Below are 26365 nucleotides of genomic sequence, written 5' to 3'. Positions count from 1 at the left end.
TTCTTTAAAATATGCCTCTCTTTAGAAATTTTTTCTTTCATGTCCTGAATTGTTTTTAATATTTTCTTATGTTGGTTTTCACCTTTCTTTTGTCTCTTCTTTAATAACTTAATAATTTACCTTTTGAATTCTTTATCTGGTGTCTCAAATATTTCATCTTGACTTGGACTCACTGCTGGGGAGTTAGTGTGATAGTTTATGGAGGTTTTAAAGCCCTGGTTTTCCATATTACCAGAATTATTTTTCTGGTTTCCTCTCATTTGGGTAGATTATTTCTTCTTAAGATTTTTGAATTAATTTTTTATTTGACTGGATTTAAAATTTTTTCTTCTTGAGGATGTGACTTGAATGTTGATAGTTTATTGTCACCTAGCTTCAGCTCTGCATACTTTCAGTGGCAAAGACTCTGTATGGGTTCCTTGGTTATGGAGAATCTTTGTGTAACGGATTTCTCAGATGCTGGATGTACTAAAAATGTACTGTGTATGTAAACAGATTCACTGTCTCATGTGGAGCTGGAATGGCAGTAGTCTCATAAAGTTGATCTCATGCCCCAGTGGTGTGCACTTAAAAAAAATTCTCCAGTATTTTGTTCACTAAGTTGAACTTTTTAACCCACAGATACCTCCTACTGGCCCAAAGCCACTACCTCCTACTGGCTTTGGGCCAGTAGGAGGTGTCCATGGGTTAAGAAGAAAGTGGTTGCAGTTAAAGCAGGTGGGTAAATGCAATATCCCAATGGTAGGTGTGGCGGTCAGTCCTACTCAGCTCCCAGCTTTGACAGAGGTGACTGAGGAAGCTCTCAGGAAAATGCACTGAGTTCTTTTCTAGGGAAGGTGAAGGTACCACCACAGCTCTCCTCCTTCCAGGCCAGCAGGAAAGTAATCCACCTCCCAGCCCACTCCTGGCCTGGTATTCCAGCTGTTCAGATCAGATAGGCACTTCTCAATTTATCAGGGATACTGATGTTCCATGTAGACAACGGTTGTGAATCTTTCTCTCTCTCTCTCATGCAAACCTGAGCCCAGAAGGCACTGCTGTGGGGATGCCTAAAGTGTTCCAGAAAGGCTGTCTACTAATGCACCCACACCATGCTCCTGTGGGAGAAGCCCCCACTACATCTGCAGTTAGCCTGGCTAGCCTGGTGGTCAAGGGATGGAAGAAGTCCCCTTCTCCAAGACCATTCATGAGTACCAGGGCTGCCTGACTATTTCAGTAGAGCCACAGTCTTTCCCCCATTGAACCCAGCGCTGCACCTGTGCCTCTGTTGAAAGAAACTTCCCACCCGTGGAAAGTTCTGGCACTCAAGGCCTGCCTTCTGAATTCCTTTATCTCATAGGGTGCTCCCTTAATGTGGTGCACTCCCTTTTCCCCAGGAGTAGCAGCCCCTGACGGCCAGACTACTGTGAATGCTGCTGCTCCTCTCGGTCTGGCCACCCAGGGGGGCTGCCACATTCCAGGCTGGTGCTAGGGATAGCTACAATGGATTCAGTGATATGACTTGTCTCATCTCTCAGCAGCGGGTAACAGCACCAGCTCTGATGGGGGCGGCAGGGGAGAGACACAGACTCTGAGATTTCCTTGATTATAAATAGCCTTGGTGTGTTGGCTTTCTCAAAGCCAGCAGTAGTAGTGATGTGCTAGGCACGTGGAAAGACTCAGCACCTCCTGATCAGCCAGGGCGATGCAGGTAATGGCAATAGTCGAGGTCGCACAAAAGTCTCCTCCTTCCTGAGCACTGTGTATTGTGCTTGCAGATGCTGTCATGGATGGTGTCGGCTGGCCACCAGCCAGGAGGTGGCGCTTGCAAAGATTCACCAGCTGAGGTGGTAGCCATGGGGTTGGTGCTCGCCTCATGTTACCCAGGGGAGATGCTCCAGCATCTCAGGCAATGGGTGGGGCCGTGGATCCCAAACATCCCCGTCCCTTGTGTTCTCCAGGGCAGGTGAAGGGGCAAAGCAGGTGGGGGCTAGGTCAGGTAAGTCCACGCTCTGGCTCCTAACCTGCAGGGGCAAACAGGGTCCCAGTGCGGGACTAGAGGGCAGTTATCTGGCTGCTGGGGTGATGTTCCAGAGATGAGTGTAGCTGCGTCTGCTGCACAGAAAAATCCACGTGGTGATTGAGGAGTAGCAGGTGGCAGTCAGTTCCACTCAGCTCCCACACACTTGGCAAGGCAGGCCTAACACCCGCAGGGTTCTGCCAGCAGCAGTGAGCTGGGTTCCAGGCAGCCTGCACTCAGAACTCAAAAAAAACCGCCCAGGCCATGAGCCTTCCTGATGGAGACAGAAACCTGGCTTTCATGCCTCTCCCCACCAGGTCCACCCAGGTCCACCGAGGAAGCGGGGTTCCAGCTCCGGCACCTGTGGCCATAGCACACACACTTCCCACTTGCCCCGGGTTCGAACCGACGGGGTTTGTCCCTACTCGAGATTATATGGCAAATCTCAGTTGGGAGTTTCTCCACCAGTGACCACCGCCTGAATCAGCTGGCAGGCTTCCGCAAGGTCCCCTGTGGGGTGGGATCAGGAACGGCTCCCCGCATCGCCGCTGGAGCCTGGGAGTGCCCACAAAGCCTGTCCCGAGGCTGCTCCTTCTGCTGTTCCCACCACTCACTAACTCGGCTCCAGTGCTGGGCAGGGTCACAGACTTGTGAGGGCCCGGGCTGTGGCTCCCCAGTGGGAGTGAGTGTCCCGGTGGCGTCTCTCCCTTCACACTCTGTAGACTCAAAGTCTTCCACCTGCTTCGCAGTATAGGCTGCTGCCCGCCACATCTTTCAAAGGGACTATGGTTTCTTTCTGTTTCTGTTAAGTTCCTGTGTTGCTCTTGGAGAAGAGTTCACAGTGTGAATCTCTACACACTGTTTTGTCTTTGCAAGTGAGAGAGGCAGGCTAACGATGCCTCCCATCTGCCATCTTTGGGGCAAGAAAAGGGTTCATCGATCTTAAGACCAGGACCTATTTAGGAAGACAGAAAAGATGCCGGGCAGCATGTACTGACCAGTGAAAACAGTTAACATTTGTAGCCAAAAGGTAAACGAGGCCAGGTGCGGTGGCCCACACCTGTAATCCCAGCACTTTGGGATGCTGAGGCGGACCATGAGGTCAGAAGATTGAGACCATCCTGGCTAACACGGTGACACCCCATCTCTACTAAAAATACAAAAAATTAGCTAGGCGTGGTCACATGCACCTGTAGTCCCAGCTACTCAGGAGGCTGAGGTAGGAGAATTGCTTGAACATGGGAGGCTGTGGTTGCAATGAGCTGAGATCCCACCACTGCACTGCCTGGGTGACAGAGCAAGACTCCATCTCAAAAAAAAAAAAAAAAAGTGTAAATGTTCCCCAGTATATACACAGAGTCCTGCACATTCGGTTCCTCCAAATGAGACAGGCCTGGGGCCAGCAGAGGGAGGCCAACGTCTACCACTGGGGCGCATGCTCCAGACTTCTTGCCACCCCTTTATACACATGCAGGGCCACTGCCAGACTATGGGTCCCGGGCGAGTGCCTCAAGGAGACATTGGCAGGTAAATCTGCATCAGAACCTCTGCTCAGCCTCTCCTTGGTTGTGGCATGGTGGGGACAGCACTTTGCCAACCTGCGCCTCAGCGGCTTATCTATCAAACGGGGCTAACTATAAAAGCACACCCGCTTTTGCTGTGAGGATCCAACAAAATCTCCTGCTTACAGGGTTTGTGGCGGGCACACTCTGAGGCCTGGCACCTGTGGCTGTGATCTGTGCTGCTGAGACAGCCTTGAGGATTGGGACCCCAACTCTCTTCCAGGAGCCTCCACCATATCCCTGCACTGAGTAGGAGAAGGAGAAGCCGTCCCCCCCAAACCCCCGCCGTGGGAACAGTGACTTACCGGAGCCGAACGTGTGCTGAAGTGGCGTGCTTCCAGACAGCCAGAGGAGGAGAGCATCCCAAGCCAGGATGAAATGAAACGTCCACCCACTGCTTGGCATGGGGGAGTGAGAAGCAGGAGGGGTGTTCTTTTTTACAGTAGTTTTTGTAAAATGAATAGTCATAAAATATAATTCATTTCTTCCTCAATATTCCTTTTTTTACTAAACATTTGAACATTTTGAAAATGAAGATTTCATGGTCTGAAACCCATCACTAGCACAAATTTCTTTTTTTTCTTTAAACTAAGGACAATTGCCTGAAATTCTAATCAATGCTGTAATTATGTTTCAGGGTCTTTGGGTGGCTTGAGGACATATGTGAGGAAGAGCGTAACAAACACAGAATCAAATGCCTTGACAGCAGGCAGACAGTACCTGCGTATCCATGGCGTCCTCACTGCCACCCCTAACGGGGCGTTCAGGTTTCACAGAAATCCCATATATCTCAGTTCCTTCTCCAGTGCAGCTGGATTACCAGTGCCCTGGTCACCAGGAGTGCTTTGGGCCCTGGCCTTCTACTTGAAGGATCACAAAGTCCCCCTCTGGGTAAGCATGCAGGGTCGTGCAGAGGAGACCCCACCGTCCCCCGCTGGGGTCAGTAGCCAAGCTCACCTGAGGATTCATTGGAAACACATGGGACGCCTTTGCCTGGGCAAGCTGCCTCTTTTCCTTCTGAATGAGGAAAACACACCATGAGATCCACAAACAGGGTGAGATGAGGCCTTACCTCCTCTGGGACACACCAAGAATGCCACACTTCCCGTCTGGGACAGAGCTCCGGGAGCAGGGACCTCCCTTCCTTCCCTCCCTGACTCCACCCAAGCTCCTTCCATTGGCCCGAGGCACACAAATGTGGAATGGAATCAGGCATGGAAAGAAGGGGCTTGCAGACTTGCTTCCATTCAGCTCTGCCGCTTGCCAGCTTGGGTTCCTGGGCAGGTTTACTAACTCCTCTGGGCTGAAGTGTTTCGTCTATTACTTGTTTGTTTATAGGACAACAGAATGAGTGTGGTCTTGACTGGGTAAGGGTGGTGACATTGGTCCCACCCACAGTTTCTACTGTGTTCTAAGGGACTTATGGGTCTGTGAAAGAGGAGGTCGGCCCTGAGCTGTCAAGGACACAGAGCGCCTTGTTACAGTTCACTCACAACAGCCCTGCAAGCTAAGCCAGCTGTTGGGATCCCATTTCACAGATGATTAGAATGAGGCTGACTGAGTGGAAGTCATTTTTCTGAGCCACGAGTATCAGGTCCCAGGTGCTGTGGCTCCAGAACTCCCTTGCTTCATCCTACACTGGTTGTTGTGTCTCTTATTTATCTTTCATTCATGAAGAAAGAGGAGCTCAGAGATAGGCAGTCACTTTGTTGGTTTCTCACCACTGTCTGTGACATGCCAGAGCAGCAGACAAATGTTCTCAAGTCCAGGGAAGTGGAGGGCAGGGGACGAGGACCAGGGCTAGAGAGCTGGTCAGTTGTTATGAGGGGTCAGCCCTCTGCACCATCGGCCCACGACCTTATCTGTCTGAGGCCCCTGGAAGTTCTGAGTGCTGGGTCAGAAATGTCCAGAGGTGCGCAGGGACCAAGGGCCCCCAGGTTCTCTCCACACTGGGATTTCAGGGTCAGAACGGCCCCTGACTCTGATCCATCTCTGCCCCCTACACATCATGCCTATTGTCTAGGCTATAGAAAGGCAACAGATTAGTCAACTAGAAACCTGCTTTGAGTCTACCCTGAATGACCGGCTCCAGCGTAAGAAAAGGAGGGTTGCTGGGTAGGCATGGGGCTGGGAAGGAGCGCCCACTTTGCAACTCTGCTTAGCACCTGCTGCCCTTTCCAGAATCTGCAGGCTCCCGGGCCCTCCAAGAGGCTGAGCAGCCTCAGAAGGCACAAAGCTGCTGATGTGTATACCTGCGACTCCAAGGGCAGCATATGGGGCATCAGCAGTGCATGGCCATGGGAGGCTGCCTGCAGGGTCACTATGCAGACCCTGAGAAATATCATATCCAAGGAGACAATGCTCCCCTGCCTAACCCACAGGGTTCATCGAGATGAGATGATCAAATACAATTCTGATGACGACAGCAAAGCTTACGTGGAGGTTTCCTCCTGCTTCCCACGGTGCTTTGCGTTCTGCTCCTTTTGGTCATTGTCCCATCAAGACTTTCAAGGTGATCATTTCAGAACCCTATCAGTGTTCAACCTGGCTAAGTGTGAAATGGTCAAGCTCAAAAGATTCTCAAAGCGATTTTCTGGAAAAATATCCTACTGTAAAGCAGGTCACATTGGCTGAGCCCAGTTTGACAATAAAGTATTGGCTTCTCCAAAGTTATCACCATACACTATATGAAGAGTATATATTCTACACAACTTATTTATTTTGCAAATGTGGATAAAACTTGTAACCCAGATCATCGCAACAAGACCATATGGGTTCATTAGAGTCATATAATGTTTCAAGGGTCATAATATGACTAGTTCAGACCCCTTTGAAACAGTGTTTCAGGTGAATCCACTCACCAAATGTAAGACAATGTACATTTATTAAGTCGCTTTAAAACAGCAAATTACTATTCATTGTGTAATGAATTGTTGCCTCATCATGCCGTCAACGTCCACTGAAAGACCCATCTTGTAGGCCGAGGCATGGAGCCTGTGTTCACCCTTCCGCAGCACCCGTGCTTATGAATAGCATGCAAGTCATTTCTACAGACTTGGAATGTGAAGTCTCTTTATCTTTTCTCTTAAAACACATGAAGGAAACCATTCTCTTCATCTCCCAAATTGTGAAACATAGTTCCATTTCCCTGCTTTCCATGTTTTAAAGGTCATTTGTGATATAAGTGTTAAGAAAATGTTCCACCTAAAGAAACCACGCTCTGCTCAAATGCTGAGGTGAATAGACGCACTGCTTTTTCTATGATACAAAATCATTCGCACGAACACATTACGTGAGGCCTATTTAGCAATTGTTTGTGTGGGTTTGTTATCTATAGCTGTTTCCTTTTCATTATGTGTTCACATGATTGAAATCTGATATAAAATGTAAACTTTCAAATAATGTGTTTCTAAATCCAAACAATTTAGAAAATGTTCACTGTTGATTAGATTTTTTTTTTTTTTTTGGAAACGGAGTCTTGCTCTGTTGTCCAGGCTGGAGTGCAGTGGTGTGATCTTGGCTCCCTGCAACCTCCACATCCCAGGTTCAAACGATTCTCCTGCCTCAGCCTCCCAAGTAGCTGGAACTATAGACATGCGCCACCACACCCAGATCATTTTTGTATTTTTAGTAGAGACAGGGTTTCACCATGTTGGCCAGGATGGTCTCCATCTCTTGGCCTCATGGTCCACCTGCCTTGGCCTCCCACAGTGCTGGAATTACAGGTGTGAGCCACCACGCCCAGCCCAGATTTTAAACAAATATATTCAAAGTTAATATTTAGAATAACTTGAATGACTAGGACTTCAAGGTAGGCTGTGATAGAGAACTGACCTTTCAACACATCAGCACCCTTTGTGACTAAGTACCTCTTTTTTTTTTGAGATGGAGTCTCATGCTTGTTGCCCAGGCTAGAGTGCAATGGCGCCATCTCTGCTCACCGAGACCTCCGCCTCTCGGGTTCAAGCAATTCTCCTACCTCAGCATCTCAAGTAGCTGAGATTGCAGGTGCATGCCACCATACCTGGCTAATTTTTGTTTTTGTGGTAGAGGCGGGGTTTCACTATGTTGGCCAGGCTGGTCTCAGACTCCTGACCTCAGGAGATCTGCCTGCTTTGGCTTCCCAAAGTGCTGGGATTACAGGCGTGAGGCACCATGCCTGGCCTAAGTACCTCTTTCAAGTGGAGTTTAGCAATTGCTTTCTGAATACCTGACTTGACTGTCCAACTGTAGCTCCATGGGGGCAGATGCCCTGGTTAGCACTGTGCTAGCCACCTTGCAGGTATCCTATGTGTATTTCTTAAATGAAAATAGCTTTTCTAAGACAGTGTTAAAAAATAATAGTAAGAAGGTCATTAATCCCTGATAACTTCATAAATGAGATATTCTTCTGCTCAAAGAGATGCTGGTCAGCAAATTACACCCAAGGAATTCTGTTCCTTTTTGCTGTTGTCCCATCAAGACATTCACAGTGATCATTTCAGAACCCTATCAGTGTTCAACCTGGCTAACTTGTGAAATAGTTAAGCTCAAAAGATTCTCAAAGTGATTTTCTGGGAAAATATCCTACTGTAAAGTAGGTCAGATCCATTCCGTTGCCTTAAAAAATTCTCCTAGTTGCCCACTGGCTTCTCATGAAACTGGGAACCAGTTTCACACAATCTGTTCTCAAAGGGCTACCCTATCCCATGCCCACATTCCACATTTGCCCTGTCCCTGACTCAAGGAATGCCTGCCTGCAAGCCACAGTGTTCTAGCCCATTTCTTCCTCAACCTCTGGCTGGGCAGGTCTGCTGATGGATGATACGCTCCCATCAGACCCACCACGCCCAGGTCTATACCACAGAAACTGAAGCCTTTGGTTGACAAGGGTGGTTGCTAGAACTTGCTGCGATGTTTCATTTCCATTTTGACTGAAGTCACCACAATCCTATTAAACCAAGAATACAATGTTTGGCCTCTTTAGCGTATAGACGACAGGGCTATCGTGTTTATCTTTCTCTGATCTTCTCATTTCTATTCTCCTTCTGACCAAAAAGCAGAGGTCTTGAAACCTCAAAAATGTGTTTGAGGATCACATATAATCACTTTTATCCACTGACAGGTTTGAATATGCCAGCAACTGAGGGTCCAGAGAACCAAGTCAATTACTCCAAAGTCTCTCTTTGCCTCTGGCACTTCGTCCTGGAGAGGTGAGTTCTGAATCCCTCTGAACCCAGAAGTCTTCATGCACAGAAGTAGAATAAAAATACCGGGTCCCTCCTGAGGGGAATGAGATCATAGGCGCTGAAGTGCTTTGAAATAAAGAAAAGAAACATGACACAACCTTTTATTATTTCGGATAATGAGACCAGGTCAGAAGGATCGGCATGCTCATCATCATCCTACAGCTTTGAATGCCACACAGACTGGTGACATTTCCCATTCATTCACCCCAACCTTGAGGGAAAAACTTTTCAAGAGTACAGCATCAATGAAACACAAATGCCATCACAAATGACAGTCACTCTACCATGCTGATTGTCTAGATAAGCTAACCAGTTACTACTCAAGGCTGATGTAAAATAGATGTCATGCCAAAATGAGATGAAATAGAATTTAGAATAAAATTCCGTCCCTTGGAGCATATTCCATTGGCTTCCTCTCCTCCTGCTTCCGCTGGTATCTGGCCTTCTGGTAGAAAATGATGATGGTCACAGTGACTGTATTTAGAAGAATGACGAGCAGTATGAGCCAGAACGAGTATCCATAACTGTGGTTCGTTCCTTTACTGGTGATTGCCGGGTAAAGCAGGTGGGACAGCTCTTCAGAGAGATGGTTGGACTGTACGTTTGCCACAAACAGTATCATGGTCACGAACACAAAGGATGCTGAAAAGAAGATAGAGTTTCATGCATGGCATGGTGATACAGTTTTTAATGTTACTTACCTTTATGGAACACTTAGCTATGGGAATTTATTGAATATCTACACTGGAGTTTATTTACACTCAAGCACTAGGGAGAATTACAGAAATGTAAGACACAAACTAGGTGTCTAGACACAAAACACTAATGATTGTGCCGGGTTGTGTATGACCAACAGCAAACGTGCTGACCCAAACGCTTTCAGAAGCAGCTTTGTGCAACTGGTCTACCAAACAGCCCGCTTCCTAGGTGGTGAATGCAGGAGTGTGGTGAATGAATGAGTGAATAGGACAGTTCAGAGAGCAGCTGTGTAAGGAGTTCTGGGAAGAGCTGAGGAAGGACAGGGCATTGCAGATGGAAGAAGCGGCCTCAGCAAAGACCCTGGGTGGGCGGTAGGCCTGGAGCACCTGGGACTTGAGAGACAAGCTCAGCTGTTGGGGAGAGGTCCCAGGGTCCTAAGAACTGGGTACAGAGACTGGGTTGCCCTGACGGCCACAAATGCTACCCCAGGAGCTTGAATTTCAATGCAATATGATGACACTGGTGACTGTCTAATCAGGAAGGATCTCCTTACTAAACTCATTAGAGAAGAGAACTTACTGTATGTTTCTGTCTTCAGAAATGTCCTCCACTAGAGAACATTCTTTTTTGCTTGTTTGTTTGTTTGTTTTGAGATGGAGTCTCACTCTCTCCCAGGCTCTGAAGTTCAGCGGCACGACCTCAGCTTACTGAACCTCCACCTCCCGGGCTCAATTCATCCTACCACCTCAGCCTCCTGGCTAGCTGAGAGTACAGGCGCATGCCACCATGCTTGACTAATTTTTTGTAGAGATAGGTTTTTCTATGTTGCCTAGGCTGGTCTTGAACCCCTGGACTCAAGCGATCCACCTGCCTTGGCCTTCAAAAGTGCTGAGTGTGAGCCACTGTGCTGGCCCTAAGAAACATTCTTTAGCACAGACTTGGGAGAGCCACTTTGGTCTAGTTAGAAGAATTTAGTTCTGGAATCAGAGAGAACAGGATTGGAAATCCCAGATAAGTAAACTTGGACCAGGTCATCCAGCTTCTCTGAGTCTCATTCCTCATCTTCCAAAGGGAATGAGATAGAGACAAAAAAAAAAAAAAAAAGTAGATTAGGGCTTGTGCGGTTGCTTAGGCTGGACATGCGCTGGAAGAGGGTAACAGCTAAAGGGCATGAGGCTTCTTTTCCAGATGATCAAAATATTCTAAAATTGGCAGTTGTGATGCTTGCACATGTCTGAGAACATACAAAAAATCATGGAATTGTATGCTTAATGGGTGAATTACACGATGTGTGACTCATCTCAGCAAAGCTGTGACTCATCTCAATAAAGAAAGGTTTTGGAGGATAAGGATGTGCATGTTCCAGGACTTGTGATGAGGCCAGTGATCAGGCTCACCCAGCGAGGTCTGATGTGCGCAAGGGGCCGTCGGGTTCCTGGCCATGAAAACCCTTTGAGACTCCATCTGTCTCCATGTACCCAGAACTCAATGGACTTCAAATGTATCCTGCTGTAACTCACACCTAGGGAAACATTCCAAATCATCCTTCAAAAGGTCCTAATTAAAGGGGTTTTGAATGAGGAAAATGTTTTAACACTCCTTGATGACAGACCTTCATCCTCAATGTAATGGTTTTATTTCTTAATAATTTGTCCGTACAAAAGCCCTGGCCCTCTGAAGCTCTCCAGGTGCCTCACAGCTTTAATTATCCTTCGTTTTCCTCTTGTGAAGTTTCCTATAAAAGCTTAATCATAAAGGGCAGGATGAATACAGGGCAAAATGCTTTTTTTCCAGAGTGCGCTGCCTAGAACTTTGATTTGAATCAGGAGGGGCCGACACACAGACACAAAATGCTAACGTGAATCCCCTTTAGAAACCAGATGCCCAGAGCCTCTACCTGCCAGGATTCTCCAGCCTCTGGGACAGAAGGACTTATATGGGCTGGAAGAAGCCCTGGGGTAGAGGAGGAGCCTCAGAAGGCTCCCGGACCTTGGCTTCTGTCCTGGCCTCCAACCACTGGGCCCTGTGACCTGCTGGTCACTTTCCCCTCTCTGGGTTCCTCAGTTGAGACACAAATGTATTTGGAACTGGCAGTCTGCAAAGTTCTGGCTGGCTTCAAGTTTCTCTCAGTCACAGTTTTATCCCCTGAGGACAGGGTGCAGTCAGTATGGTGCAGAGGGCAGGCTGAGGTCAGAGGGCAGGCTGAGGTCAGAGGGCAGGGGAACCTAGGAAGTGAGGCTGCTGCTTGTCTCCACAAAGCAGAACCTGCTTCTCTCTGTCAGAAACAAGCTAGGAAACCTACTTCCTCTCCTACCCAACATCTGCTGGCCAAGCAGAGGTGTTCAAACCCAGCCCCTAGGGGTTTGGAGCACTTCCTTCTGGCCCCAGCATTCCCGGAAGTAAGCCTGATTGCACTCTCCCCTGGCCATGACCCAAAGCAAGAATCAAGGCATCCCTGTACACAAGCACTTCTGCAGGCTGAGCCTCCAGCAAGCTGAGAGTTTCACTAAGTTCTCCAACCCTCAAAGCTCCCGTGAAGAAAATCAGGAATCCCCAAAGGGCTACTTTGGGCCAAAGTCAGGCCTATCCAAGCGTTAGGGTCAAGGGGCCTCCAGGGGCATTTGGAAGAAGCCAAGCTGTGCTAAGGCCTTCTCCCAGGCCGGCATCAGAACATAATCTGCTCCTTAAATATCAACCTCTCAGGTTGTTTTTCTGCCCACCTCACAGCCTCCCTCTGTGTGTTAGAACTTACCCCTGAGCCAGGAAAGGACGGTGGCTGGAATTCCCTCTCCATCAAACAATTCTTTGTGGATAGGAGTAGGCAGGGCTAGGGGGAGGTTATCTGGCCCCTGTTTTTCATGTTTTTCTTCACAAACATGCATGAGGCCTCTGCTGTATGTAAAGCCAGCCCATATCCGGCTGTGGAGGCCACAGCTTTGTGGTAAAGGTGGCAGACTTTGAACCCTGCGGGCTGTAGACATAGCAATGCTGGGCCATGTTGTTCTGCCGGCCCCACACCTGGTCCTCCACTTTGGTCTGGTACCTGTTTTCCCTCCAAGAACGCAGTCTTCCTTCCCCACTCACCCCTGCGGCTGGGGAAGGGCCGACTCTGGCCCCAGCTCCAGGACGGGCAGGTATCCTTGGCCAACTGGTGGATGGATGGGGGAATTCAACTCTGCCAGCCACAGAGATTGGTCAAGGGATGGAAGAAGGGCAATGCGAGTGCAAAGTAGCCCAGGACTTTCTCTTAATGTGGAGGAAATAAGCAGTTTTTTTTGTTGTTTGTTTTTGGTTTTTTTTTTTTTTTTTTTTTTTTCTCTCCAGGCTGCTGCCATCAGCAATGAGCCCAGGGTGGCCAGCAGTCAACTTACCTTCACGAGGATTGATCTGGCCAATGAAGGAGCGAAGGAGTGAACACTGAGGAGGCCAGAGACGGAGCAGTGGCCGGAAACAGTCCTCACGACATGGGCCGAGACCCTGACTCGAGCTGTGCCTGAAGCCACTGCTTCCCGTACTTTCTTAATTACATGAGCAACAGTAAAAATAATCCATCTCTTTACCCTGGCCATGAGTACCCATTGGTTTACCTCTGGTTTGCTTGACTGGGGGAAAGGGACCCTGGCATTCAGGTGAGTGTATCTGAGTTTGTAACAAAGTCCCTTAACCTCGGACACTCAGCTCTGCTATAAGAAAGGGAGGCAGTGATATTCTTTCTATGGGATTGTTGTGGCTTCTCCATAGTGGATGCCCATTAAATTGGGGAATTTATTTGTTTTTACCACCAATTAATGAAAGCACAGAAAGAAAGAGTCAGTTATACATGAATGTGGTTAAATCAGCCTGACCCCAGATCCTGGAAGCTGAGGTGTGAGTATGTAATGTGAGCCTGGTCCACCTGCAGTCCTTACAGGCTTAACGCTTTTACATTTTAAAAAGCATCCCTCACCGTCCTACCTGTGTGGTGCTGGGGCCAGTGTGTACATCTCAGCTCCACGTGAGTGCTCTCACATTGGGAGTCTGAAAACGGCCGTGTGGCTGTGTTTGCACCATTCCAATCACCAGCGCTTTTTTCTCTTTTTGTTTTTCCCCACTGGAAAGCCATTGTCCATATTCCTCAGTACACCACTACTCCACGGCATGGAGATGCTGGCCTCCTCCACCCACCTGTGCCTGCCTAGTGGTAACGATGGCACTCAATGGGGGGAGCGGATGCTGCTGCCCTCAGTTCCTCCTCCGAAGCTTCCTGACACATCTGATATCCACAGCCTCCTTCCTGTGCTTGAAAATTTCAGGGATGTGTTAAAATGTATCACCTGAAACTTACATGAAGCCACTTCGGAAATCATTTCCTTAGGACCGGCTTTATTCCTAAGATCCAGTTTCGATGGTGGAGAGAGGGAAAGAAAGGAGAAAGCTGGCTGCCTGGCAGGAGCAAGGCCCTGAAGGCAGCTGGGCAGGGCAAAGAGGCACTTCCCCAGCCCTGCTCTGGGCAGTGGGGCAACTGCAGAGCCGTGGCAAAACCCAGTGAAAGCCAAAAGACTGTGAGTCAAAGCTGGGACCCATTTCCTATCTGGGCTCCATCCTCCCAGCACCACACTCATGAAACAAACAAAATAACCAGGAAGCAACACCCAGCAACACCCCAGGCTCACAGGTGGCCCGCAAGAAAGGTATTGCCCCCAGATTCTCTTATGTGACATTATCTGTGGCTCTGTGGCATAACCATGCAGAGATATCATGTGTGGAGACCAAGTGGACTCTTGTCATGTGGAGGAGCAAAGGGAAGGAAGTGTGTGCCAGTGTGCTCATGTGTGTGTGTATGCACGTGTGTGCATGTGTGTGTGCTTCTCTATACCATACAGAGCCTAGCTTGGAGTTAAGCACATGGCAGGAGCTCAGTCAATATTTTGTTGACTTTTGTGCATTTTGACTTCTTATGTTAGATTCTCAAAAGCAAAGGCTGGCTTGTTGTAAGCCTCCTCAACGGTGCCTTTAAAACAGAATTCTATTTCCAGAGATGCTTCATAAACTCTCTGGACTGACAAGATAAGCCCCAGTCCTCAGCTCGTGGGAGGCCCTCATGGTTTCGTTGGCATGAGCCTGACCGTGTATGTTTATGCGGTTCTCTGCAGAGCACTGAGTCTCACAGGGCCACTCACCGCTGAGCCCGTTCCAGGTGTACACCCCTGTCGGTCCCAGGAACGTCTGGTAAGGGTTGCTGATGCTGTTGTAGCAGGTAAACACAGAGCTCAGCAGCGACGTGAACAAGCTCAGGACCAGGAACAGGATAGCCACCAAATGCAGAGTTCTTTGGGAAGAATTATTCAGTGTCCCTAAAACTAAAACAATGTTTTGTGAGTGCAAAACATTGCAAGGAATGCAAATAGCAGCCCTAGCCTGGCATTCCTCCCCACCTACCCTCTTAGGTGCCTGAGTTAGCGGTTGTTGGATGTCGGTTAGCGATGTCAGGAACCTCCAAGGCCTGCAGGAACAAGACCCACATTCCTCACTGTGGGCTGGTTGTTGAATCATTGGGTTGAATGGATATGACCACAACACTACAGATAACTGGGTATTTATCCTGATTTTGAAGTCCCCTAGGAAAGAGTTTGCCTTCCTGGATACTGGCAGCAGGGCTGGGCAGCCTTCCCATTAGTGAGCTTGGCCTTCCATCCTTGCCAAGGTGCTTGTCACAGTTTCACCAGTGCCCCTGTTGCTCTGAGCACTAACTCGGCTTCCACTTGGAGGCACTCACAGAGTGGGTCACCCTGAAAAGGAGGCACTCACAGAGTCTCACCCTGTGCACTGTGAGACTCCCATAAGTCCCGCGGTTTCTGGGGTAATTACATGAGTCAGGGGTGGCATCAGCAGAGAAAAGGCTAAGAAAGGTGACCAGGAAAGTGGGAGCCGAAGGCTGACAGAAGAAAATGACTCCTGTTGGTGTAAATCAAGGTGTGGGTCCTACTTCAGACTCCACTTCCCTGGAGCCAGACAGGACCAGATGCTCATGGGGCTTTAATGCTGGAGGCAGCTGGGAATCTGCCCATGAGTGAGCCTTGACTCTGCTTTCCAAGGAGAACTCTTCTGAATCCTGACAGCATTGCATGAAATTTGCATATTTCTTAAATGTAAAGGAGCTTCAGCATGGAACAACACTCTTGAAAAATGAAGCAAAGGTGCCCTGGCTGTCGGTCCTGGGTTCCTGGTTTCACCTTTCTCGGCTGACCCCCACCAACCGACTCCTCCACCTGCTCTTTTGTTGAGGACACAGGGCCCAGGCGACGCAGGGGTGCACTGACATGCAGGCCCAGCCCAGCCAAGGGCTGTCAGGGTGTGCGAGGCCCTGTGGACAGGCCAGCAGATCAAATAGCATCTATGGGGATTGTTCCAGGAAAGTCACCAGGACATAGGAGAAAGTGATTTGGAGAATTTCCGAGTCGCAGTGAGGCAACGACAACATCACTGGGAACAGCACGAGTAAAAACAAGTGAAAGACTCTTTCTTTCCGTTCCGGTTTCGCTGGTCTCCAGGGAGGGAGCCTTGGAGACCTCATGTCTTTACCTGGAGCAGCTTCAAAGAACAGAAAGCGAAAAGGCCAGGTAGGATCTCTGGTTTCTGGGCCTAGGGGTGGTACTCCCTCAGTGTTATACCCACAGGTCGAAGGTTGAGGAGTTCCTTCCTGAACCAGAGTGTTTCAAAGAATTCAGAGAACATGCGTGGGAGGTCGGAGACCCCAGGGTGCTGTGAACGCCCTTGGAGGGGTCACCAATCCCCTCCTCAAACCTGTTCTTTCCCTCCCTGCATTGCCGTAATGATTTAAAAATTCCTCATTATGCTGAGCTCAAATCTGCATCTCCACAACTTAAACCCAGGGGTCCTAATTCTCCTTTGGGAATCACACAAAATTCCCTTGTTCCTTTCCTGCCTGGCAGCCTGTCCAAGCATTTGAGGAGGGATAGAAATCCCAGCGTGACAAATAGGCCACGTCTCTGGAGTACTCCTTGTTGGGTGTGATTGCAAAGTCCCCCGCCAGCCTGGCCCCTCCCTGCACAGACTTTATTCTGACTCTCTCTCTCTTTCTCTCTTTTTTGTCTTTTTTTGGAGACAAGGTCTTGCTCTGTCACCCAGCCTGGAGTTCAGTGGCAAGATCATAGCTCACTATAGTCTTGATCTCCCAGGTTCAAGCAAGAAATCCTCCTGCCTCAGCCTCCAGAGTAGCAGTAGCTGGGACTGTAGGATGTGTCACCACGACTACGCTCAGCTAGTTTTCTTTTTAATTTTTTGTAGGGACAGGATCTCACTATGTTGCCTAGGCTGGTCTCCAATTCCTGGGCTCAAGTGATCCTCCCTCCTTGGCCTCCCAAAGCGCTGGGATTACAGGCATGAGCCACCTGGCCTAGCCAGATAGACAAGGGGCTCCCATGAGACTCAACACTCCCCTTGGACAGGAGAACACCCCCACCCCATTTTTGAACCTCTTAATTCTATTTGTTCACTATTTTTGTTTGTTTGTTTGTTTTTTGGCTTCTTAATTAGCCATGTTCTATGAGGGAGAAAATTTCCTCCCATTGGACAGAGAGTGGGCATAAAGGAGATGCAGCCAGCAGCTTGCAATCAGGTGCCAGAGATACAGCCTCAGGGGCTGCTGGCAAAGAGGTTTGTGATAAAGACCCTCATCCAGAGACAGCAGGCATCCCAAGTGGTGCAGATCTGGGAGTGGAGCCTCCTAGACCAGAAGTGGGAGACGCCCCAGAAGCAACAGTGACAGGCAACCCAAGGGCCCAGCTGCAAGGGAGAGTGAGAAAGTGCAGGAAAGAAAGGGGAAGGAGGCCGGGTGTGGTGGCTCACGTCTGTAATCCCAGCACTTTGGGAGGCTGAGGTGGGCAGATCACAAAGTCAATGGATCGAGACCATCCTGGTCAACATGGTGAAACCCCCGTTTCCACTAAAAATATAAAACTTAGCTGGGCATGGTGGCTCATGCCTGTAGTCTCAGTTACTCGGGAGGCTGAGGCAGGAGAATCGCTTGAACCCGGGAGGCAGACGTTGCAGCGAGCCAAGATCGTGCCACGGCACTCCAGCCTGGCAACAGAGCGAGACTCTGTCTCAATAAAAAGGTGGGAAGAGGAGAGAGAAAAGGGCAGCAGAAGGGCAATGTGAGTATGTCTCACAGTCGTTGGCATGGCCACATGACCCTTGAAAACCCATGGGAGAAGGGAGCAGACGGGAAGAAGACTGGGCAAGTCTCAGTTCAGTGGCATGAGGACGATGATGTCATCACCTTGGCAAGGGAACATTCCCCTCCTCAGGTGGAACTGGGGACTGTGAACAAAGTCCAGCTTGCACAGGTACAGCCTACTTGTGCTTAGTGGTGACTGGACTATTTTGCCAATTTCTGCTAATAACCCATAGGGCATGGTGAAATTCTCAGCATATTCTTGGGCTGTGCATCCCAGGGAAGCACTCCAGCAGAGCATGGGTCAGCTGCCTAGGGGGGATGGGTGGAGCCTATTGGGCCTGCCTTCTGGCTGAGTGGGATGTGGCCATCTGGGCCGGGACTGTTCCTGTCTCTGACCTCAGGTGACATCTCTTGCCTCTGCCTCTTGCTCACTATGGAGATGCAACAGCTGGGGGATTCCTATTGCTACAATTTAGCACACACTTGCTTAGAAAGTACTGTCATAGAAGGTGACACCAGAGGAGAGGAGGAAAAAGCTACAGCACGTAGGGCACACCTGTTCGGGGGACAGGTAAGTGGCTGCAGATGAATCACCGCTGAGTCACCAGAAGGGGGAATCGCTCCCCATTCCACATGCACCAGCTCCTCCTGGACCCTAAAGGGGAAACTCCAAGGTCTATCCCGAAGTTTGTTGGGGAGTAAAGGAACTCACTCCTCAGCAAAGTTTGGTAACCAATAAGAAATGATTTGGTTACTTAACTAGAAAATAGAAATCAAGGAGGCGGAGGTTGCAGTGAGCGGAGGTCATGTGAGACTCTGTCTCAAAAAATAATAATAATAATAAATAAAATAAAAACTTTAGTGTGGAAAAAAAAAAAAAAGGAGCTGTGTCCAAGGCCCCTGACGTGGCTTGCAGTATTTTTCTGCTTTACACACTTGGTAAAGCTGTTTTTGGATATTCATTGGTAAATGGTTAACATTCCTTTTTTTTTTTTTTTTTTTTTTTTCAGAGTGAATTAGAAAGTGACAATTGAATTTAGCTTTGTTTGTGACTTTTGGTAAGATCTAATGAGGTGATTTTTCAAAAGGGAGTCATTTGCGGCCTGTTGACTCATATTTTCTGTGTATTAAGGTGACAATTCATCTTGATTCTAACTGCTGCATTTTAAAATTATTTTCTGGCTTTCTGAATTTCCTGCCACATAGGTCTGACAGCTATATCTCTCCTCCAGCTCCTGGCTCAGAACTTAGACGATAAAAGCTGAAAATTCAGGGAAAGTTATCAAGAACGAAATAACAATGAACTTCCATAGCATCTGACAGCTGCTCTCTGCCTACGAAATTAGCAAACACATTCCGTTCTTTTCTTCCTTTTAGGGGGCAAGCCTGTGAATCAGGAAAGCCACCTCACAATTGGCGCTAATTGCCTGGATGCTGGCAGCCCCAGGCAAGAGCCAAGAACAACGTGGCCACAGAGAAGAGCGCCTCGCCGCAGATCCCACAGCTGGAAGGCAGAACCGTGCTGCCAGGCAGTGGATACGGGACACACGTGAGAGCCACCCGGACATCCGGGCTCCCCATGCAGGGAAACGTATCCCTTCAGGCCCCACTTGCCATCTGCCTTTGGAGTTCTGGTTTTCTGTAAGTCCTCGGACATCGAGGGAGGGTGGCTTTGTGAGTGGGTGGGTGGGAACCATGACTCCCTCTGTAAACACCTGGTCACCAGGGAGTCTGACAGGGCAACTCCTGAATCTGTCAGCCCCGGTGCCTTCAGAAGGAGCTCATTCTATCAAGAGATCTCCAAGTGTGGCCTGACAGCTCTCCCGGGAAGCCCAGGCTGGTGCCCCAGCCTCTCGGAAAGTGGCCAGGGTTCCTTGGGGAGAAGCGGCCTGAGCCCGGAAGGGCATCTTATTCTGTCCTCTATACTCTTCCCCTTCTAATGTGGTTACATCTCTGGGAGCAGATGACAAATATTCCTCTCCAGGAAAATCTCCTTATGTGGACAGGGTAAAGGTGGGGGCTCTTTATGAATGCTGGAGAAATAAACTTTATTGTTCTTCTCTTTCCAATTAATTAGTTTCTGCAGCAGATTTATGTTTCCAATTATTTTTAGCTTGGGCTAACGGTGCAATGTAGAGTTCCCTGAGAACAAGTGGAGGTCGAAGGAGAAAAGAGAGTAGCGGGCAGGGGGAACGGCAGACGGGGGTGAGATCCCCACCACCTGCAGCGGATCCTGACTCGGACGCAGCACTCAAAGGCCAGCTGGGAGCCGAGAGTTCCCTCAGTCTGCCTTGCTTCCTTTGCAAGGTTGTCCAGAGGTTTCTCCAATACATTAATTTAATTTCAAGAAGACCACATCCAAAGGACTTAAAAACAATACCCAGGCCGGGCGCGGTGGCTCAAGCCTGTAATCCCAGCACTTTGGGAGTCCGAGGCGGGTGGATCACGAGGTCAAGAGATCGAGGCCATCCTGATCAACATGGCGAAACCCGTCTCTACTAAAAATACAAAAAAACATTAGCTGGGCGTGGTGGCGCATACCTGTAATCCCAGCTACTCAGGAGGCTGAGGCAGGAGAATTGCCTGAACCCAGGAGGCGGAGGTTGCGGTGAGCCGAGATCGCGCCATTGCACTCCAGCCTGGGTAACAAGAGCGAAACTCCGTCTCAAAAAAAAAAAAAAAAAAAAAGAAAAAAAAATACCCAGTACAACGATGCCTGTCAATCTAGTGCCTGGCCTTGGTGAAGCTGGTTGTTGTCAACACTGAATTAAGATCACCTGTGAAGATTTTTTTTAAAACGAGCAGGTCAGGGCCTCACTCTGCAGAAACTGCTATTCAGTTGGTCCAGGGTGGGGATTTCTCACTTGCATTCCAGGTGATTCTACCTTCTGCTGTAGACCACGTGACTGCTCACAGTCCCACACATTTGCAAACCAGACTATTCTTGGAACCGAGGACAAAGAGTCCACTGTCACATGAGCAGAAATGTCTCTCACAATAAAGTCGAGCCTGGGCTAGTGAGACCCCCATCTCTACAAAAACATAGGAAAAGTGGCTGGGTATAGTGGCGTGTACCTGTGGTCCCAGCTACTCCAGAGGCTGAGGCAGGAGGACCTCTTGAGCCCAGGATATAGAGGCTGCAGTGAGCTATGATTACACCACTCTACTCCAGACTGGGTGACAAAGCAAGACCCTGTCTCAAAAAAGAAAAGAAAAGAAAAATATGCCTGTAATTCCAGCACTTTGGGAGGCCGAGGTGGGCGGATCACTTGAGATCAGGGGTTTGAGACCAGCCTGGCCAACATGGTGAAACGCTGTCTCTACTAAAAACACAAAAATTAGCAAAGCGTGGTAGTGCATTTTTGTAATCCCAGCTATTAGGGAGGCCGAAGCATGAGAATTGCTTGAGCCCAGGAAGTGGAAATTGTACTGGGCCGAGATCCCACCATTGCACCCCAGCCTGGGTGATGATGCAAATGTGTGGGACTGTGAGCAGTCACGTGGTCTACAGCAGAAGGTAGAATCACCTGGAATGCAAGTGAGGAATCCCCACCCTGGACCAACTGAATAGCAGTTTCTGCAGAGTGAGGCCCTGACCTGCTCGTTTTAAAAAAAATCTTCACAGGTGATCTTAATTCAGTGAGATCCTGTCTCAAAAAAAAAAAAAAAAAAAAAAAAGTCTATCATGAAAACTTTTCCTGTCAAAACGATTCTGTAGCAATATATGTTCTGGTCAATGCATAGGCTGAGTAATATTTGAAATGACATTCGCAGGAACTCCATGTCCTAAATGTGAATGACACACTTGGCCATGACTGCCGTGATTGCCAGTGTGAGCAAACAGTGCACATTATGCTTCTGGGACCCTGACCACATTTTCAAAACACAGAGTTAAAGGGCTGACTTCTTTTTATGTGGCACCCAAGATCCAGAACCAAGAAGAAGGGGAGTGTCCACAGTGTGAGCTTACACCCCCTTGCAGCTCATGTTTCAGGATTCTGCCCTCCAACGGGGCTTTGCAGACATGTGTTCCCCCCATCCCGTTGCTTCCATGGAGACCTGCACACACCATGCTCCGCCCGTGAGGGCAGGGCACTGATTTTAACCGAGGATGGGTCTTTCTCTCACACTGGGTGGTGAGCCCTCCAAGGCCAGGAACCACGTGCAATTCCTTCCAGTATATGAGCCCCTTATATACCCAGCAGCTGCTCAGGGAAGATTTTTTGAACAGAAATCAGATCTCCAGAACTCTGGGAGCAGCAAAAACAATCTGTTCACGGCTGGACATACAGGACCTGTCACTTTTCATCTCGATGTTGGGCAAACTAGGATGCAACCAGTCAGCTTGAGCTGCCCACGCCATCCAGTTACACACTGGAGAATTTCCTTACCAGGTCTGATGGACAATTTTCCCCAAAGATTGACATGATGTTGGTTGAATTATTTTGGCATTTTGAAATCAGCCATCTTTGCTTCCTTCTGCTCTTTTGTTTTAAAATCTACGGTCAAAATTGGCTCCACGTGATAAATACCAAGCAGAAATACAGCAGAGCTTTGCAATAATTATTACTCTTGGGGGACATTTGGTGTGACCTCACCCTAGCCAAGAAGCTGATATGGTTAATTTCTCAATTGGAACAGTCAGTCCACCACTGCTGGGCAAGATAGAGGCATTTATACAGATTTTATTGTGCTGCCAATGGTTGGTTTCTGATTTGAAAGAAGCCCTGGGTGGCCATGAGAAGCAATAGGAGAGCATCCCGTCTCACTGCACATTGCAGAGCTGCTCCCAGGGGAAGCATTCCAGGACCGTTAGCAGCTGAACACTGCAAGCTGAAGGTTCTAGTAACATGACTTTCCCACCTAAGAGAACTGCTTACAGGTGTTCAAGCTCAATGATTATTAGAATCATCGGCAATGAAGGCTCCCTAGGCTCTGAGGGGTCCTTAGGTGTCAACCAGAGTGACAGTGCAGCACCTTCATTAATTGGGTGATGGTTCACCTTCTTCAGCACCAGGAGTTTGGGCAGTGACTTTGGAGAAGGTCAGAATGTGGCTCCCCAGTAGCAAAGCGTAAAAGTGGAGAGCAAGCAAAGGGAAGACAAATATCCTCACTGTGCTCCTACCTGGGCTGCCGCACCTACCTGGCCCTGGGCCCTTTCCCGGCTCTCCTTGACAAGTGCCTGCTCTGGTCCCCTGACATCACCATGCTCACCTGCACACACACAGGGCTTTAGAACCAGGTCCTGGCCCATCCTGGCCTCCTCTGAGTCTCCGTGCATAGAGATAGTTGACACTTTCTTTGAAGCCATTTATCTCAAATTGGAAATCAACTGGTTCCCGACAGATACTGTATGGAAACCAAAAAACTTGCAAGTTTTGTCTCTTATTTAAATTTTTTTAAATGTGTCTGAGGCTTCAGGGCACTTTTTGGTTTTGAGAATGCTATTCACATAACTGAAGGCATGACTGAGGCTTCGAAACTTGCTGTAAAGCAAATGTTTCCCATTCTTACTGGAAGCTGAGGTTGACCCCAGAGCAGATGTCCCTGAAAGGCTTTGGCAATGTCAGGGGATACGTTGCTTTTGTTAACATCTAAATGACAAATGTATAACTTGGGAACATAATCAGGCTGCTTTGGATTTAAGAAAATAGGTTCACGAAAAAGTCATAAATACTCTACAGCTAGAACCTAGAGCTACTGGCTAGGACTCAAACTTCTTTATGCATTACACAAGGACTAAATATTACATTTGTGTAATAGAAAATGATGCATATTTATAAGTCAGAAGGTAATGACTGTATGGTACCTGGTAATGCCTGCATTACACTTGTATAGAACATTGTTCAAAACAAAGTCCATTTAATGTGTAACACAATTTACAAATGTTTTTAAATTTAGAAAACATAAAGGTAGGTATCAAACTTCAAAAGTCAAATAAGTAGCTAAATCAACTTATCATTCTTAATGAACTTTCATTTTCCTTCCATTGAGAGGAGGACATTATTATATAAGAAATCAGAAAAATATGTTTAGGAATTCCTGTAAAATATACAATTAATAAACTAATGGAAATTTAATATAATTTCCAGCAATTAGATATTTTGGAGGTAAATTCAAATCAGTTAAAGAAATGAACTTGAGAAGTAGAGGTAAGAAATATTCTATTTTACTCTTTCCTGCATAGATGCCACTTGGGAAGTTCTAGACAGAGATTTTGGCTCCAACTAAAAACCTAGTCGATACAGTTAAAAAATGCGTTCCTACTGGCTATTCAATACCATATTGCTGTTACATATGTTTACTTATTTACTAGTCAATCAACTTGGTGGGTATTATTTAAATGTAGCCACTGCTAGAATGATTGAAACTGTTGTACTAGTAGACACCATCGGAACTGAGGAAGCTCAAATAATGACATGGCAAATTTCCAAAATTATGAGTTAGGCTTGCATCTTCAGCCTAACCCAAAGCTTACAAAGAAATTATTTTTGAATGATTATTTGGCCCAAATACAGAATGACATGAACCTTAATTCAGTCTCACTATAACCATTTAAATTAGTTTATCATTTACCTGCAAAATGTTTGTTTGATTCTGCAAGTCCGTGACTCAATTCTTGACTACTCTCCCCGTGAAAAAGTCCGTAAGTGATGAAAATACTCCCATTTGAAGCAGAGTCTCTAACAGCAATTGTACTGGTGATCCATGCTTGTGTCCCAAGAATAGAGCAAATAACGATGAAAGACCCAAGGCTGGTGAAAAAGCTTGATAAGAACATCAATGTCTTCTTTGTGGTAGGCATTTTCACAGGAAAATAAGTTCTCTAGGACAAACAAATAAAAAAAAAAACCCAAGTATCTTCTTATAACACTTTTGGATCTTATCATTTGAAGTCTAATATTTAGAAATGGAGTCTTAACATCTTGTTGTCAAATATAAAATCTCTCTCTTCCTAAGGAAGGGTTATGCTAATGGACATTGAACTCTGAGCATGGTTATAAAATTTACAGTCGCTGAACTTTGGTCTGGAGTAAGAGGCTGCTATGGTTACAGCCAGCCAGCATGAACAAGGGGTGGGCATGGTCTTCCCAGGGACTTCCTCAATCACACAATTAATTTATAATCCGTGGGCAAGTGTCATGGAAGCAAATTTAGCCTACCACGTTATGACGTGAGTAGCATTCCTAAATAATAAGTGTGGGGAGGCTCTGTAGCCTCAAAACGTTGCTGGCTCTAGTAGACAACACCATGAAACCCCAACTCCTCCAAGAATTGTTGGAAATATGTAAATATATACTTCACTATTGTGGACAATTACATTGTTTCAATTTCACAATTATGATGAGAAAGAACAACACACAAATATCTTTAGGCACAAACCTTTGTCCATATCTCCACTTATTTCCTTGCTTAGACTTCTACAAGTTTGACAAAGTCTGTGGCTCTTTCTGAAGTTGTTGCTATGCACTGCTCAGTTTCTTTACTTGTCAGGGATTTGACTTTTATAATTGTTCCAAGAGGAAATTCTAAGGATGTAAGCCTTTGTCAAATGTACTGTGGAGTGGAAAGAGAAAAGTTTACAACTCCTTATGTGTTATACCTCTTTAGTTTTAGACTTTATCAGAGAGGTATGGCTTTCAAATTTCCTCTTTCAAATTGGATCATACTTGTGTATTATTGAAATTAAAACTTGAGAAGTTTCATCTTTATCACTTTTTAGTACTCTGGTAGAGGTGGTTCTGAACATTCTTGCTTTTGGTAATTGTATCTGTATCTACTGTGTTGAGTGGTGAATAGTTCGTAAATGACCATTTCTGGACTTGAGAAAAATTCTCCCATTTGGCTAACAGATCATTTCTTGAGATGATAAATAGACATTTGTAGCATGTTTGCATACGTCTTTTTACTATATTCTTTGATAATTTAGTAATATCATATTAAGTTGGTGAAAATGTAATTGTGGTTTTTGCCATTGACAGTTACATTTACTTTTAATGGCAAAACCTGCAATTACTTCCTCCTCTACTTTTCTTTTTTAACATCCAACTGATTTGTGGAATTTGCTTATTATCTGTCTGTTCCATTGTTGTAACTACATGACATGCCCCAGGAGGTGGACATGTTTGTTTTGTGTACCACTGGATTCCAGGGGCTGGCAAAGAGGCTGGCCAGAGAAGGTATTCAGCAAACATGTGTTGCATGAATTACCGAGATACGTACACACACACTCCACTACTGTGGACAAATATATTGTTTCTATTTTAAAATTATGATTAAGGACGAACAACCTATGAGCATCCTTATGCATAAACCTTTGTCCACATCTTTGATTATTTCTTTGCTTAGACTCTAGAAGTGAGTCAGAGTCTGAATTTTACTGAAGCCGTTGTTATGCATTGCCCAGCTGCTTATTAGAAAAACATACCAATCACCTGCCATGCCCTTAACATGTGTGGAAAGTATATTATTGGAAAAACTTACTATTTTTTTCTATTGAAGTCTATTTATTTTGACCACACTTTTAAAGGGTGGAACAGAATTTCAGCAGTTAATTCCCTCTAGCCCTATTCCTAGTGTGGAAAATAATTTTGTATTTATTATTGTATTTTGTATTACATATGCCCATTACAAAAATGTGTTCAAGCGAACTGACAGAAGAAAGTAAAGATAATAAATAATTTATCCTAGAAGAAGT

At 47.0% G+C, this 26365-nt stretch overlaps 1 protein-coding gene across 1 annotated transcript; it reads right to left on the bottom strand.

Annotated features, from left to right (window-relative positions):
* Positions 1-8872: 8872 nt before the first annotated feature.
* CLRN3 (clarin 3) lies at positions 8873-24679 on the bottom strand. Its single transcript, XM_017537886.2, has 3 exons — positions 24244-24679; positions 14648-14827; positions 8873-9431 (listed from the first exon to the last, which is right to left on the bottom strand). The coding sequence occupies exons 1-3, from the start codon at positions 24470-24472 to the stop codon at positions 9160-9162; spliced, it is 681 nt and encodes a 226-aa protein (XP_017393375.1). The 5' UTR covers positions 24473-24679; the 3' UTR covers positions 8873-9159.
* Between the last annotated feature and the right edge of the window lie 1686 nt (positions 24680-26365).

The sequence above is a fragment of the Cebus imitator genome, unplaced genomic scaffold (assembly GCF_001604975.1).
Source record: "Cebus imitator isolate Cc_AM_T3 unplaced genomic scaffold, Cebus_imitator-1.0 Scaffold107, whole genome shotgun sequence".
In the NCBI taxonomy this organism is placed as follows: domain Eukaryota; kingdom Metazoa; phylum Chordata; class Mammalia; order Primates; family Cebidae; genus Cebus; species Cebus imitator.
This window is presented reverse-complemented; position numbering and strand designations above follow the sequence as displayed.